The sequence below is a fragment of the Scedosporium apiospermum genome (genome assembly GCF_000732125.1).
Source record: "Scedosporium apiospermum strain IHEM 14462 chromosome Unknown SEQ_SAPIO_0121, whole genome shotgun sequence".
Taxonomy (NCBI): domain Eukaryota; kingdom Fungi; phylum Ascomycota; class Sordariomycetes; order Microascales; family Microascaceae; genus Scedosporium; species Scedosporium apiospermum.
In genome coordinates this window covers 33,701-50,281 of record NW_015971822.1, presented here as the reverse complement: position 1 = coordinate 50,281, position 16,581 = coordinate 33,701, and the positions used below count along the sequence as shown (strand labels likewise).

General features: G+C 52.7%; 3 protein-coding genes across 3 annotated transcripts; 2 read left to right on the top strand and 1 right to left on the bottom strand.

The window, feature by feature from the left end:
* Nucleotides 1–2,406: 2,406 nt before the first annotated feature.
* On the top strand, nucleotides 2,407–3,639 carry SAPIO_CDS8105 (2-nitropropane dioxygenase; the record flags this gene model as incomplete). Its single annotated transcript, XM_016789813.1, has 3 exons — nucleotides 2,407–2,449; nucleotides 2,571–3,382; nucleotides 3,502–3,639. 3 exons carry the CDS (start codon nucleotides 2,407–2,409, stop codon nucleotides 3,637–3,639), a joined length of 993 nt encoding a protein of 330 aa, XP_016640076.1.
* Nucleotides 3,640–3,966: 327 nt separating this feature from the next.
* Nucleotides 3,967–5,251, bottom strand: SAPIO_CDS8104 (2-oxoisovalerate dehydrogenase subunit beta 1, mitochondrial; the record flags this gene model as incomplete). Its single annotated transcript, XM_016789812.1, has 2 exons — nucleotides 3,967–4,004; nucleotides 4,069–5,251. 2 exons carry the CDS (start codon nucleotides 5,249–5,251, stop codon nucleotides 3,967–3,969), a joined length of 1,221 nt encoding a protein of 406 aa, XP_016640075.1.
* Nucleotides 5,252–6,146: 895 nt separating this feature from the next.
* Nucleotides 6,147–8,334, top strand: SAPIO_CDS8103 (Beta-glucosidase 6; the record flags this gene model as incomplete). The annotated part of the gene is made up of 3 exons (XM_016789811.1): nucleotides 6,147–6,263; nucleotides 6,347–6,662; nucleotides 6,746–8,334. 3 exons carry the CDS (start codon nucleotides 6,147–6,149, stop codon nucleotides 8,332–8,334), a joined length of 2,022 nt encoding a protein of 673 aa, XP_016640074.1.
* Nucleotides 8,335–16,581: the final 8,247 nt, after the last annotated feature.

Genomic DNA, 16,581 nt, shown 5'->3' with positions numbered 1-16,581 from the left:
TTACTCCCTTCGCGCAGAAGACCCACAAGGTCACTTCCTATTCCAAGGCTCGGTGACAGCCTGCTCAAAGAGGGATTGATCGCCAACGAAAGGCCAGCCTGTCTTTGAATAACCTCTTTCCTGGGCATCAAGATAGTTTCCAGGGCCTACATCGCCTCGTATTAATTTCTGTGGTTGAAAACACCTCGGATCCCATCAGAGGACAGCTGCTCAGCTACAGTCTGCACACGTCCCCCATGGTTTCCGCCTTTCCTACCATTCTTTGTTTGACAAGCGTTCACGCCAACCAAGCACTCGGGAGCCGGGATGTAGCTGAACTTACACTACGGTGGCGGAGCAATTCTGCAAGAACCGTTCTCCCGGCACCCCTATAAGGGCTACTATGCGTCTTTTCTGTGTTTCAGCTTTTGTCCAGGGGAAGCAGCAACGAGTTATACATACAAGGGTTCGAAAATATCGGAGGAGCCAGAAAGCTAGTAAAGTCGTCTCCTTCGAGAGGGTTGAAGGTAACTGGAATCTCCAGGACGTTGGGAAATGATTCTAGCACGCCCCCCAAGTGATGCCCATCCACGACCCAACACGTTCGATGATCGAGGGGCCTTTTCGGTTTATAACAGGCTGCGCGTGGGGGTTGCAAGACGACAACGGCAAGGCAATGCGCGGCGCTATCCGTGAGGGAATTTCTAATACTAGAGCCATGATGTTCCTGCAGAGTAACCCCGGACAAGACTTCTTGCTAATGCCTATCTGCCGAGTTCCTTTGATGTTCAGCTCAATACCAAGTCATATAACTCCGTCGGTTAGGCAACGGTCGACATCAATGAAGGACTCGGACACCTAATATATTGCATATGGGTAGGCCAAAGGCAGTGAAGTTATTTTGGAGACCCGCGGGGGTGTCCTTTCGTATGCACCGTCAGCTCTAGCCGGAAACTTGTAACACCAAATTAGTTGCAGGATACGATGTAAGTCAACCATATCGACCACAAATACGGGCTTTTTTTGTCTCTTTCGACCCAATAGCCCAGGGATAGGAGGCCTCATGGTCATGCCCTTCCGCTCGGAACCTCCGTGAGGCTATGCTGCTTTTTTAATTATAACTCAAAATAGGTTGCGCTGGCCGAGCTGCGATGTGGTGCCACGTTTCTTGCCCGTGTCAAAATCCTTTCATGAAGGACAGGACGCGCATGAATGAATGGGCTTCACAATATCTCGGTGTGTGCAGCATTGACGCAAGCGATAGATACCTTGGCAAACGACCGGGGACGGACGGAAGGCAAACGAGGACCATGCTGCTGGCTACGCCAGGCCGACCAGAACGCGGATGGTACCCAATGGAAACCTCCCTCTTGGGCATTCACCACCCCACGCTCGACTTCCACGGACGGACAGCAGCGCCTCCATCATCACTATACCTAACTGACCGTGACATTTGGCCAGATGAAAAAATTTTACAGTTTCGGGGTAAGGCACTTACACTTAGGCTCGGCGAGTACTTGGGGGATTTGAGGCGGCCTGCATTGCCACTACGGGATTTCTGCTCTGCAGGATGCAAAACATCAAAGTTACGAGGGGGATTGTTGTACGCCGGGGTGAGAAAGCCTCATATTCTTTTATTATTTTGTATTTCTTTTAATTCGCGCTTCTCGCCTCGCCTGGGATTTGCGCGCTGACGTGTCTTCTGGAAAAAGTGGCACTTCCGCAACGAAGGAACTGAGCACGAGGGGGGTCGCCCAAACCCAACGGATATCGGGCATTGTGGCTTCCGACAAGACCCCGGAGTGGGGATGAAAATACCGAGGCACCGGAATGAGGACGGCAGGAGCAGTTGCGCCGTCGTAAGGTTGGCGGGAAGATTCCGGGGTGCATGGGCCGGGGGGAATGGGGATGCTAATGAGCAGCGCGCAGACATCGCGGAGTAAAAAGAGGGCACTGAGGGGAAACGGCTACACTAGGTCGCTTTCAACAATCGTGGAGTTCCCCAGAGTTTAACTCCACCTGGGTTTGGGGGTGAAAGTCAATTCGACTTTTTCCATGCCGAGACTGTTCAGTAATCCCAAACGCACGGGACCGAAACAATGAAGTCACTGGATCGAGTCAGCATTCCAGTCCTCATCAGGTCGTGGAGGCAAAGGAGAATGGCGGAATTTTAGCACGTGGACCAGGGGCAGTGGGACGTTTTTGGTGGTGGGCATTTGACTCAAAACAGAAGTTGCCTCGGCATCTTGCTCGACATCAGCTTTCGGCTGGATCTGGATCACTGATGAGGCGGGTTGCTCTAGTTATCTCCGCTGACAACCACAGCCCATCACCTCCTCATTTAAAAACCCCCGGCCCTTGAATAATCTCACACCTTGTTCTCACCTCAACCTCACAGATCTTGAGCGAGTAGAGATTGTGACAAACATGCCTTTCGACACCGAGCTGACCCGCCGCCTTGGCATCCAAGGTAATATTGAACACCTCAGTCCCTAGTCCCCTGTCCCCAACTCACCGACTCGCTACACGTGGGACATAATGAGTGGGAAAAAATTATTTGGGAGATGAGCACATGCTAACACGTCAGATAGTGCCTATTGTCCAGGGTGGCATGCAACACGTCGGCACCGCCGACCTTGCATCCGCCGTCTCCAATGCCGGCGCCTTAGGCATCATCACGGCCCTCATCTTCCCCACGCCCGAGGGCCTCCGCGAGGAAATCCGGCGCTGCCGGACCCTCACTAACCGGCCCTTTGGCGTAAACATCACCCTCCTCCCTTCCCTTGTGCCCCCCGACTATGCGGCCTACGCGCGCGTGGTCATCGAGGAAGGCGTCAAGGTCGTCGAGACGGCAGGAAACTCGCCCGGACCCGTGATCAAGCAGCTCAAGGCCGCCGGCATCATCGTGCTGCACAAGTGCACCAGCATCCGGCACGCGCAGAGCGCCGTTAAGCTCGGCGTTGATTTCCTCAGCATCGACGGGTTCGAGTGCGCGGGTCACGTGGGCGAGTCCGACATTACCAACTTCATCCTGCTGAGCCGCGCGAGGCAGACTCTCAAGGTGCCGTTTATCGCCTCGGGAGGTTTCGCTGACGGTCAGGGTCTGGCGGCGGCGTTGTGTCTCGGTGCTAGCGGCATTAACATGGGCACGAGGTTCATGTGCACGGTCGAAGCTCCCGTCCACATTAACATTAAGAAGGAGATCGTCAAGGCGCAGGAGACGGATACGGCGCTTGTGCTGAGGAAGTGGAGGAATACGACGAGGTTGTATAAGAATAAGGTTGTGGAGGAGGCGCTGAAGGTGGAGAGGGAGGCTACCGGGGATAGCTTTGAGCCGATGGCGCCTTTGGTTAGTGGGAAGAGGGGGAAGATGGTGTTTGTTGATGGAGATCCGAACTTTGGCGTGAGTCTTTCGGTTTCCCAATTTCCTGGTTTCTTTTGCCTTTCTCTTTTTTTATCTCCTGGATATTGAACTATTTTGTTTTCCCACGAACGAGCTACTAACACACATTCTCTTAATAGGTCTGGACGGCTGGCCAGGTCATTGGCTTGATTCACGACATCCCCACCTGCAAGGACCTCGTGGCGAGGATCGAGAAGGAGGCCGAGCAGACTCTCAAGGAAAGGTTGGCGTTGATCAAGCCTGCTCCTAAGCTGTAGATGCGCTCCCTCTATTGGCTGTTGGCAGACGTTAACGACCTTACACTGATGTTCTTTTCCCCACTGTTCCTTTTCCAACATCACTATTGGCGGGTCTGGGCAATTCGGCATGTTGGCATAGATGTATTTTTTTTGCATTCGTTGTAGAGATAGCTTCAGCGTTATATCAACTTCGAGTCACTTGATGGTTCTCAAACATCACACTAGGCTCTGTACGGTTTTGTGCTACAGGTTGATTGATGCACTATTCTACTCTAGACAATGGTTCCAGACGACGACTCTTACCGCCCCGTTGAACTCCGTTCTAATGCCTGAAATCTGGCGTAACTAATATTCCATTACCCTTCGGACTCCATCGTATATCCCTAGAAGGCGGAGTTAGTACATCTCAATTTGAGCGAAAAGGAAGAAAGAAAATCAAGGACTTACTCGCAACATCCGGGAAGTTAAACTTTTCAAACATCAACGGCGTGGGAATACTCCACCCCGCAATCCTCGTAACCGGAGCCTCGAGCCTCACGAAAGTCTTCTCATCCTCCTGAATCGCAGCCGCCACCTCAGCACCAACGCCAGCATTCACCATGGACTCATGCACGACGATACACCTTCCGGTCTTGCGCACGCTATTAAGCACACACTCCTTATCCCAAGGATAAATGGTCCTCAGATCAATAAGCTCGACAGACACGCCAAAGTCCTTCTCAGCGCGCTCAATGGCCGCCATACAGTTGTAGAGCGGCTGACCGTACGAAATCATCGTGACGTGCTCGCCAGGCTTGAGAATCTCCGCCTTGGAGAGGGGAAGCTCGTAGTCCTCGGTGGGGACCTGCTCGGCGGCAGCGCGGTAGAGGATCTTAGGCTCCATGAAGATGCAGGGGTCGTTGCTGCGGATGGCGGCGAGCAAGAGGCCCTTTGCCTGCAGCGGCGACCGCGGCATAATCACCCTCAAACCAGGAATGTGCGTGAACAAGCTCTCAGGACTCTGAGAATGATACAGCGCGCCGTGGCCGACACCGCCACAGGGCATCCTCACCGTCAACCCACCCGCGCTCCTCCCCGTCTTGCCCTCCCTGTACCTCATCTTAGCAGCCTCGTTAACGATCTGATCAAACGCTGGAAAGACATAATCAGCGAACTGGATCTCCGCAACGGGACGCATGCCCTCCGCCGCAGCGCCGATAGCGAAGCCCATAATACCCTGCTCGGTGAGCGGGGTGTTGAAGACGCGCTCAGCGCCGTAGGACTCGGCCAGGTTCATGGAGCAGCGGAAGACGCCGCCAAAGGCGACGTCCTCGCCGAACACGAGGACGGATTCGTCGGAGGCTAGGGCGGTGGAGAGGGCGTCGTTTATGGCCTGGAAGAGGTTCATCTTCTGGGTGGTGCTGTTGCGGACGTGGGCGGGGAGGTCCGGGGTTGCGAGGGCGGTTTGGGAGGTGTGTGAGAGGAGGGGGGTCGTGGAGTAGTCGACTGGGAGGTTGAGTTTGGCATTGGGCGGGTGGGTTGAGTACAGCCGGAGGGAGGAGGTGGTGGTGATGGGGACGCTGCTAGTACGGGTGAGGAGGGCGGGTCGCCTCGCCGTGCGGGCGAGGTGGTGTATACACTTCGACTTCATGATGTGTGGTGGTGGCGGGTTTGCGGGAACAGAGACAGAGAGATAGAGAGGCCAATTGGATTTATCTGGGGATGAAACTCAAAGATTGGATTAAAGCTACGAAGGGAGGAAAGAACAATGAAATCCTTCTTTTCAAAAAAAAGAAATCTCCTCCCCGCGGTTCCTGGAGGGCGGGACACCCCGAATAGACTAAGTCGACGGAGTACAGCGGCATAGCGATGTTAGTGATGTCAAGATTGCTCGGCTTGTCACGGCGTACGGGACAATTGGCCGTGCCTTGTCAGGCCGATCGAATTCGGGGGTCTGCAACCACTTTAAGCCGAAGGTTCGGTTGCCGGGCCAACTTCCGAGCCTCGATTTGGCCATGGGGAAAACACGTAATTTGTTAGCCAAGCGCGGGTCTGTGCCAGCTGAAATGAGGGCCAAGAGCTTGGGAAAAAAGATGGATAATGGTTGTGTGCGGAAAAGACTCATGCTTCAACAAAGTTGACGAAATTCACGAAATTGACAAAAATCGGATTGCTTTGAGCGATAAATGATTACGGCGGGATTTTTTACAGCGTGGTTTTGCGACATTGTTTGAAACGGTTTCTTCTTCTGCGATCTGGTGTCGATGTCTTGGATCTGGACCTCCGGACGGTCATCACGGAAAAAAAGAGACTCTGGATCCCACAACGATTTTATGAGGAGAGTCTGAGGGGGCTTTGAGGGATTCTATCGGCCATGGCGCCGGAAGGCGATTCGCCGCGGCGCGCACGACGACATCGAGATCGAACACGCGAGAGGGAAAGCGATCGAGAGCGCGACAGGGAAAGGGAAAGGGATAGAGACAGGAACCGAGACCGCGAACGAGATCTGGAACGGCAAAGGAGGAGGGATCGGACAAGAGAAAGAAATGCGGAAGCCGGGACAGACCGGGCTAGAGATCGACAGCGGGAACGCGAACGAGAACGAGAGCGAGAACGAGAACGAGAACGAGAAGCTAGACGCCAGCGAAGGAGATCCTCTGCACGTCCGCCTTCATCGCGACCCCGTTCCGAAGAATACGAAACCCACAACGACAACAATCGAAATAGCAGACACGAGAGGAGACAGAGCCGAACGAGCGGACCGACATTATCAGCTGAAGCGATAGCCAGAATCGAGAGGGATCAGAGGAGAAGCGCGCAGAGGCGGTCGAGACAGGCGCGGATACCGCGGGAGGAATACGTGGAGGTTCAGGAGGAGAAGCCCCGAAAGAACAACAATAAGAAGGACAAGCGGAAGAAGAAGAGGGTTGTGAGTGGTGCTGTGCTTGAGGAGGGGAGGGGGAAGGGATATGCTGGTGTACGGGGGAGTGCGGGGACGGATGATAGCTTGCTCAAGGAATATAGGTATCAGCAGCCGAAGTGGTGGAAGAGGAGGAAAATATGTAAGACTCTACTTCTTTCTTTTTCCCCCTCTCTCTTCGGTTGTATCAATCTCCTGGGAAAAGCTCGCTAACTCGCAAATTAGGGATGTTTATTGGCGGTGGAGTCCTCGCCCTCATCCTCATCATCGTCATCGCCGTTGTCGCCAGCAAGAAGAAAAAGTCGGGCGACTCCGACTCCAGCTCCGGACCATCAACGTCGGGCTTGGATGGCAAGGACCGCAACAGCATTCCCGTCGAGTATCAAGGCACCGACTTAGACCCCTGGTCCTGGGCCGACACGAACGACTTCAACGTCACTTTCACCACCGAGACCGTCGGCGGGCTCCCCGTAATGGGTCTCTTCAGCTCATGGGACGACTCCAAGGCCCCCAACGGCAAAGTCCCCGCCCTCAACAAACCCTGGGGCTCCTACACCGACCGACCCGCCCGCGGAGTCAACCTAGGCGGCTGGTTAAGTCTCGAGCCGTTCATTGCGCCGTCCATGTTCGATTACGATAGCCGACTCGGCATCGTCGACGAGTACACGCTCTGCGAACACCTGGGCGACAAGGCGAAAGAGACGCTCGAGAGACACTACGCTTCGTTTGTGACGGAATCGACGTTCAAGGAGATTGCCGATGCAGGGCTGGACCACGTTAGGATTCCCTTTTCGTACTGGGCCGTCGAGGTGTACGATGGCGATCCCTACGTATTCCGCACGTCGTGGAGATATCTCCTCCGCGCCATCGAGTGGGCGAGGAAATACGGCCTCAGAATTAACCTCGATTTACACGGCCTACCGGGGAGCCAGAACGGCTGGAACCATAGCGGGAGACTAGGGGCGATAGGTTGGCTCAACGGCCCTGATGGCCAGAAGAACGCCCAGCGCTCCCTCGACATCCACGACAAGCTATCTAAATTCTTCGCGCAAGACCGCTACAAAAACATCATCTCGCACTACGGGCTCGCCAACGAGCCGAAAATGACGGCTCTAGATCCCGAGGCGGTAATTTCCTGGACTTCCGACGCTTACAAACTAATCCGCGACAACGGCGTCTCAGCCGTCATCGTCTTCGGCGACGGCTTCATGGGGCTAGGAAAATGGAAAGGCCGACTGACGGGTCTAAAAGACCTCGCACTCGACGTCCACCAATACGTCATCTTCAACAAGAACCAAATCGTCTTCACGCACAAAGAAAAGATCCAATACGCCTGCCAAGGGTGGACGAAGCAAGCCCTCGAAAGCATGGACACCTCCACGGGGTTCGGCCCGACGTTATTCGCCGAATGGTCCCAAGCGGACACGGACTGCGCCAAACACCTAACAAACGTGGGCTGGGGCAACCGGTGGGAGGGCACCTACAACAACGCGGGGGTGGACAAGGACGAGATGGTGACGACGCCGAGGTGTCCGGCGGAGGACGAGACGTGTAGCTGCGCCTCTGCGAACGCGGCGGCGAGCCAATACTCGGATGGGTATAGGAAGTTTTTGAAGATGTTTGCCGAGGCGCAGATGCATTCGTTTGAGAAGGGGTGGGGGTGGTGGTATTGGACTTGGAAGACGGAGAGTGCGGTGCAGTGGAGTTACAGAGCGGGATTGGATGCGGGGATATTGCCGGCTAAAGCGTATGACCGGGACTTTGACTGTGATGGAGATGTGCCTGACTTTGGTGACTTGCCCGAGTATTACTAGGAAAAGAGAGGAGTGATGGAGCATCACGGATCGGAGGACGGGGATGTGATGAGGAGGCGGGATTACGTTCTCTTCCGGGGCAAAGGTGGAAATGAGTACGCTACTCATGGGCCGGAGGAACTTGTGTTGGCTGCATCGTTTTCGGCGCTGGGGCATGGGGAGTTGGGAGTTCTTGATTTCAGAGACAGGCAGAAACACCGAGCTGATCTCGGTCAATGCTGAGAGTGCTGGCTGCAACTTGGGCACAAAACGCCAGGCGTCGGCTCGACGACGGACTCGGCTTCTCTGCCCTGTCGCTGTATCTGCTTGTATTAGCAGTGGCTTCTTGTTTTCATGGATCTAGTTGGTATATAGACGGACACCACCATCGATAGAGGCTACGATACCTACACAATGAGAAACGAGGATATATTGTTACGGGTTTTCTGTAGATCTCGGAATATTCTTTTTACTTGAAGGAGCCACTATTTCTTTGGGGTTCTCGAGATGGGCTTTGTCCTCATGTGACGAGAAACACGCCGTCGTGATCGACGCGCTCGTTGACGAGAGTGGTGGCAAGATATCAATATTACGAGCGGCTTCCGGCTTCTCTCCGAGTCAAAACCAATATTTACCGCCGCGCCGACTTATTGGAGATGGATCGGAACGAAGTGGGACGAAGTCAAGAATATCTCCCAAGAGAATAATAAAAGTTAAATTAAAAGGCGCCAAGTTAGTTGTACGTAGTGATGCGATGCTTCCTCGTCCGTGGCTTCGCGGCTCTTCTCGACTCTGATCTCGACCACTACTCACAAGAAGAGCCATTTTAATTCCTGAAAATTAAAAAAAGAATAATTCGGATATGAAAGGGATGGAGAAACAGAGCTGAAAGCGAATGGAGATCTTGTTCGACAACAAAGACCATTTACGAGCTTCACGAGTGAGGATCACTACTCCTTGAATCCGCTCATTACCCTGGCCACTTGAGCGCTCCGGAGTTCGATACCGCCAGGGCATCTATCTGAAAGGGCCACAATCCTACTCGAGCTGCTTGGTTAGAAATTATTTCTCGATTATCGCTTACACGACCTAAACAGTCGAATCGCAGATGGTTCTGCGCACGAGCAGAGCTCCTTTTTTTCCCCCATCCTTTACCCATCCTTCTTCGATGTAGGACTCGAACTCGCATGGGCCTCCTGAAAAAGGTAAAATAGGCTTCTCGGCACTCGCTTTCACTTTTAGAACGGCAAGAAGAGGCTCGTGGAGCAATGGCATAAATGTAACCCATGTTCAACATGGAACAAGGGAAGGACGAGGCGCCCTGGATCGGACGGCAGTGATAGACCAATACGACGTTTGTGCTTCGGTGATATGGCAGCTTTGGAGAAGAGCATCAGGTTTCAGACGGGATCAGGCACTCTTGGGAGCGCAGGTTGGACACGGGAATAGGCAAGATATGGACACAGCTCATTGAGGTTACTCGAGGGCCCCGTACCGAATCCAATAAGGTGGCTTCGGGGGCGTGGGAATGAGCAGCGAGATGCGGTGCTGATTGGCCGGGCTTGAGGTGATATCTTTTTGCTCCCGCTCCCTCCCTTTGTTCTTGTGCGCTCCTCGCTGCTTCGTCACTCGTCGGGGCTTTTCCGCTCTATTGGGAACAGAGAGTGTTTCGGAGGGTGTCATGGGAAGCGCACCCCGAGATGGATGGGCGGACCGTTAGTAGGTGCGGGCATCATGGGCGGAGCGGACGAGAGCTGAGAGGCTATTCAGACTCAAGCTTGGCGAGGTGCTCGGCCATATATGATATACCCATGCGAAGCCGAAGTAGAAGATCGCCTGCCTATATCGCATATCATTCACCCATCATATGCTGATCTTTCCATCGCATCTCCAAGACCTTCTTCCCGCCTTGAACCATCCACACACACCATGCACAACCAAGAAGATCGTCGGCTTCACAACATCTGCACATGCCACGGTCCATCAGCCTTAGTCATGAATGAATAAGTCGCACGCCTCCTCTACGTGGGGGAAGAATGGGGGGAGAGGGGAAAAAGGCTCGAAAGCCTCGTTTCTCCAAGAGAGGAGGGCTGTTTATGCAAGCACCCGTCGGTAGGGTGTGCTGTGGACAAGATTCCTGGGAGGGCTTTTCGGTTTTATTTAGCACCTAGATGCATTTTCCAAACTCCATTACGGTTCTCGGCTCTTTGAGGAAGCTTTTTCTTCGAGGTGAGGAGTATAAACGAAACAAAAATGCAGCGTATCGTGTAACACACAAGCGCAATAAGAGGGAAAAAAAAAAGAGTCAAGTGAAGTCATGAAGTCACCCTCTCTTTCGTGCCTTTCTGATCTTCGCATGTCTGCCTCGTCGAGGGCCTTTCGTGAAACATTGGGCTTCCCTGTCGTGTCTATTGAAACTCTCTGCTTGCAGCCGTCCGTCCCGCGAAGCTTTTTTTCCCCAGTGTATCTTCTTTACACCCATCTTTGAGCATGACGTAATAGCAGAGCTTCACGAAGTCACAATGACAAGAGACCATCTCGCGTATGAGTGTATGGACAAAATAGATCAATCCTAAAAGACAAGTCGCCACGAGCTATAGACTCATGTCGTGTCTTCAGCTATGCTCCGCCCCTGGAGTCCTTGCCCTGGCTTGGGATGGGGCCTCCTGCATGCTCCTGGGGAAAGACGCGACTGGTCATCCTGTCATAAAGGATGTGGCTGCAGTAGAACCAATAATAGTACCGATCGTGAAGTCATGAGGAAGGACGAAGGACTTAGCTACAGGACTGGCGTCAATCTAGACATCAGGTGGGAAGATCCAACATTGTCGATAATTCAATATCATCAACATCATCGGATGCAGAGGCAAAACTAATCTTGGCCTGCATAGTCTGGGCCGAGAATAGCAGGAAGAGATTATCACATCTTACTATCTCGAGTTCAATAAAATGCGCGCTTGATTTGATTTATGGACGCCTCTTAACTCCGTCCGTATTTGAAGGGGGTGTGCAGGTGTGCCAGCACATATCAATTCGATGGGTGCAGCATTCCTTGGTGTTTCAATTCCCCCCTACTAGTACGACATAGATAAAAGGAGACCCTGATTCGGCGGACGAGGTTACTTCAATGGATGTTGGCCCGTCTTGCACAGCTGGAATGGCAAATGCGTACCTGAGACGGGGGCAAGAACAGGGTCATCTTGATGGCGAGTCGATGGCAAGCTGCATGTCAGTCAGACGATGCGAGCATGCTGCGTACACTACGGAGTAAAACTACGAAGTTCAAATCCAATTGGGCTTGAAAAGGGGAGACTGGCGCAGGGCCAAAGACGAGTGCCAAGAAGTAGCAAAAAGAAGTACGGAAGTACTTTCGAGGCAGCTCTGATCAAGAGTTCGTCTTCGCTTTTGAGGGGGAAGCGGGAACCGCTGGTCTAAGCCGAGGTAGAGGAGGAGTGGGGACGAATGGAGAAGCCTGTGGAGGGTTTGGGTGGACTGGACTGTGGACGCGACGAGTGACAATGGATCATCTCGACAGATGGAGTTGCTCAACTGGGTACAGTTACCAGGAGGAGAGAGACATTGATGGACATGGGGACATAGGGACATGGGGGACAAAGGAACTTGGGGGCCAAGGCAAAAATAGAGATCAGAAAAATTGGGATCATGCATCGGCAGGTATTAAGCCTAGTCCTCGGGAGACGGAAGACGGAAAGCTGTCACACAGCAGGCTGAGGCACAAGTGCCGTGAAAAAGCCTGGTCACGGTAGATGAGATGGCGAATCCCTCAAAAAGGGGGGGAACAAAAAAAAAAATAAAAAAGATAGAAAAAAAAAAAAAAAAGCGACCAGACTGGGATGTGATGTGATATCAATTGAATTAATGCATCAATCGCAGATACCGGCCGGCTCCTTCGCGGTGTACTCCAGAGCAAGCCACTCATTCCTTTCGCACGTTACACGACACGGGCGCGGGCTGAGTGGATACATCCAGGGGAAAAAATAAAAAAAAAACCGAGTCGAAAACATTTGCCAGGTCTGGAAATCGTGAATAATGCTTGAAGATCTAAGTTTCACTGCGGACGCTAGGAGGATGTCGGGTTAAGAAAATCTGGGGTAAGGATCAGGAGGAGGATATCGGGTGAGACCGGGATGTGAAGGCGAAGGGGCGAAGGGCGAGGAGGCATCGAGCCTGGCAAGGGGAGATAGGGATAGGGACAGAGGCGTGGGAGGGCCAGACTCGGGCCAGGCCCTGGATAAACGGTGCGCGTTCTTGGGAGTTTGAAAGACGCTCTATTCCCAATGTGGTGGGAGCAATTGAAGTGTGTAGTTTAGAAGCAAGAAATGGTTTGCATTTTGGGGAACGGAAAAGGTAACCTCATGGGTTCAGAGGTTCATAGGTTCAGCTGGTACTCCGGAAGGAAGGCGAATGCCGAGTGTGATCAAGAAATCCAGGATCCAAAAAAGTGGCGGCGGGAAATGAAGTGCGAGTCCAATGAATCCAATGAATCCATCGGGCGGTCGCGAGCGAAGTGGCAATTGCTACCCCGCATCGCGCTTGCCCTTTGCTCCGGGTCCCGGAAAGCCGTCTCGGGTCTTCAAGTGTCTGAAGTCTGGCTCTCTACACTATCTCCCTCACCACCTCACGATGCGGGCGTCTCACGATGTTAGGGACGTATTACGATCTTAGCACGAAGAGGTTGGTTAATTTTTTTGCTCTGAAACTTCTAGGATCAGGGTTTTCGTTGGCAAAGCTGCTACCGCAAAGTGACCCGTTCTCTCAACAGAGTCGACGTTATTGTTGCATCGCAGCGAGCACTTACATCCATCCACGTAGCGCGTTGAGCCGCCCAGGCATATTTTTACGACTTTTTTTTCTCTGGTTTTTTTCTCTGGTTTTTTTCTCTGGTTTTTTTTTTTTTTTTTTTTTTTTTTTTTTTTTGCTCTGGACCCCAAGGCAGCCAATAAAGATGGGAGAAAGCCAGTCTGAATGAGTACCTCGGGAATGTATCGATTTAATGCCGGGCAGAGCACTTTGTAGACTGAGCTTGACTCCTCACGATGTACGAAGGTATTATCTAGTGAATTGCTTGCTGGGAAAAAGCAGTTCTTGAAGGATCGCCCATAGTTGAGAGTGATGACGACATCATAGGCCCGATCAATTCGCGGCTCGGACATCGAAGACTCGCGGCGTGGTGATAAAAGGGCAAGCTATGGGACACATTCGCAAAGCCTCCAACCTAGCTACCAGGGTCGGTGAGCTTGGCTGAAAGCCACTATCAATATCAGCTCTCTGATTTCGAGCTAGGCAATCTTCAAATTCACTATTCAGTCCTCAAATGGAGCACCTCGATGCGAAAACGAGGGGGATAGCGCCAACCGAATCCACCACGAGGTGTAAGTAATAGTTCGCAAGGGTAATAGTTTCCCAACTTGCTGCCCCGTTTTGTCCTGTTTGCGCCTAGATCGCGTCAGCTAGTCCCATCGAGATGCAAGTCAGCCAGGCAGACGTGAAGGAGCCAAGGAGCCCACACTAACCGACGCCGCCAACGTACGTGCTTCTTGCTTGCTTTAGCAAAGGAGGGTAGCAAGGTACTAGAGTCTGCCACATTGAACCGCCCCTCCTTTCCTGCGGCGATGGAGCTCCAATAAACTCGGCTATGGCTGTTGGGAGCGAGCGGGGCAGTTTTGCTGATTTGAACATTGAAAGCCCCTCCCGCTGCGAGCCTCAGAAGAGGCACACGGGTTCGGCACAACGCCCGCGCGTCGCAGACCATCCAAGCATTGGGATTGGATCCGAGGACCCGGAGCAAATGGGCGGTGAAAGTTTGGTTCGTCCGCCCTTTCCTCAGTTCAGGGACAGGACCCTGAATACTTGTACAGGACGGGTAGGCATACATGGTTCGATAAATCTCCTAGTGATGCGGAGGAATAGTTATTTTTTTGGATTAATTTACTCCTGCATACGAGGATAGCTCATGTGCTTTACTGCTTTTTATGCTCTCTCACATACTGTTTCCCCTGGATTGGATTTCTCATGTCATTTTGATGGAAATGCTGCGACAAGAGTGACAAGCGTGTGGAGAGCTCTCTGCTCGAGGAGACACTAACACAGCCAGCTGGCTAGGCAGGTACGAGACTACTGGCCCACGATACGACTGTACTTCGTCCTTCGTACCTTCAGAGGGGAGTCATCCAGCGATCACGAACCCTTGTAAAAACCCTTATTGGACCGTGCACAGCGTGCGGCAGGGAGGGGCTGATGGCTGATGGAGAGGTGAGAGGGAACAATTTCAAAGCCGCACATGGGGACTTTGATGAACAAGGAGCACGCGACAACGAACATGTGTGTCGCAATTGGCCAGAGAGAAGAGCATAAGTCTTGCAAATAAACACCTCATGGGGAGTGAGGAAGCTCAACATTTATTTGTGAAATCCTGCCGCGTATAGGCGTGTTCAATTCCGAGTCCAAAGAGGGACATCTTTTTTCAATCTTTTTTTGTCTGCTCTTTTTTTTTTTTTTTCTCTTTGCGATTGCGAGACCTTCACGGCAATCCTTGCTTAGCCCCACGAGTCGGTCAAGTCTGACCGGCGCACTGACGAAAGCAGTGGCCCTTGGTGGGCCCAAACGATGGAGCTTTACCTGCATTAAATCCCATTAAATCCAAGTAATCCAGCTCCAACAGTTGAGAAAAACCGTTTCCTCCTCACCGAAACGCGGCTAAGGTGCTCGACATGAAGGGCTCAGCGAGTACCGAGTACCCGAGGTTGAGGTATCTCTTACGAGTGCAGTATCCGCTTTTGCACTCTTGGAATCCATTCGAATCTCTGTACCGTGTGCTTTACCAATTCAGTACGGGGTACCTGTTGGTGGGCACGTTCCAAAGGCTAGCTTCGGCCCCATTGCGAACGGATCGAAAGCTGACCGAGGCTGAGCAGCCAATAGTTCGCCGTGTAATCTAGGCCGCAAGGTACTTGAGAGCAGAACTGTTAACCAGCAGGGTGTAAGAGTCTCTTGAAAATTATTTGAACCCCGCAATCATAAAACCGATACGAGGGTCAGGTATGAAATATGAAACGGTGGCTGAATCCAGTATTAAATGACGGTGAGCGATGTCACAAGGGAATCCCAGTTTTCCCGAGTCCCCTAAAACCCCAGAAACGGCAACGGAATATGTAACCAACGCCCCAGGTCCTTCCTTTCCTTGTGAAGTCCCCGTCCCCAAGGCTCCGATTTTGTTCCCACCGCCCTCCGCTGAAGCGAACATTTGAAGCGGGTACTTGTAGTACATGTAAGTACCTTGTTCCCCCATCCAAGGCAGTCCCAGTATTTTCACTGCTTGTGTCGCTCTTGCCTGCAAATTTCTTTTGCCTCTGCTGTTTGCCTCTGCTGTTTGCCTCTTGCCTCCTTCGCTTCTTCAACTCTGACGAACTTGCGATCTTCCAAACAAACAGGTCCTCTGCTTCGTGCACTTTCTCGCGTTTCTCTTCCAAAGGCCTGCATTTGTGATTCTCTGCCTTCGCCCAGCCTGCTGTCTCGATAACCGATCAGACTAATCTTGTTATCTGCACCAACCTGTACTTCGCTTCAGCCACCGGGGCACAAAACCGATACCTCCCCTCCCCCCCTTCCTCGGCCCAATAAGATAGACAACCAATTGACCCTCGATCGCCAATCCACACCCATATCTCGCCGTGTTCTTGCTCTTGCCGATCGCTCTCGTCTTATTGTTTCTGAAGCCCATAAAGTATGCACACCGGGTAGTTGCAGAATCCCGTCCATTCCTCATTCCTCTCTCTCCCTCTTGCTCTGGTCGTCGCTCCAGACCTGACCTGGGAATTCCAGAACCTAGGTTCAATAATACGCTTCCTCGACGCCGCGTTTTTGTCTCGCTGAACGCGCTGCTTCGCCTGCACTCTTGACGGGATTCTTGCGCGATTCGACTCTTCCACTCTTCCAGGGACCACTCAATCTCGATCTCCACCCACCCCCTTCCCGCCCTTTCGCTCTTTGCGCCGTGACGACTTCGCCTGCCGAACAAGTGTGCTACCTACTCCTCAGGTCTTCTTACCCACGGTTCTTCACACACGTCGACCAACAGCTACTGCTGCTGCACCTCTATTTGCGAAGCAGGATACCACGGCTTCCTTTCTCCTCCGATCTGGACGAGATAGTGCTCGGGCCGTGTCTCGCGCCGACTTGGTGATACGAAATACCGCTCTGTTCTGACCTCTTCTGCTCTCCTCGGGGCAGCCATTTTCCGGCACGACA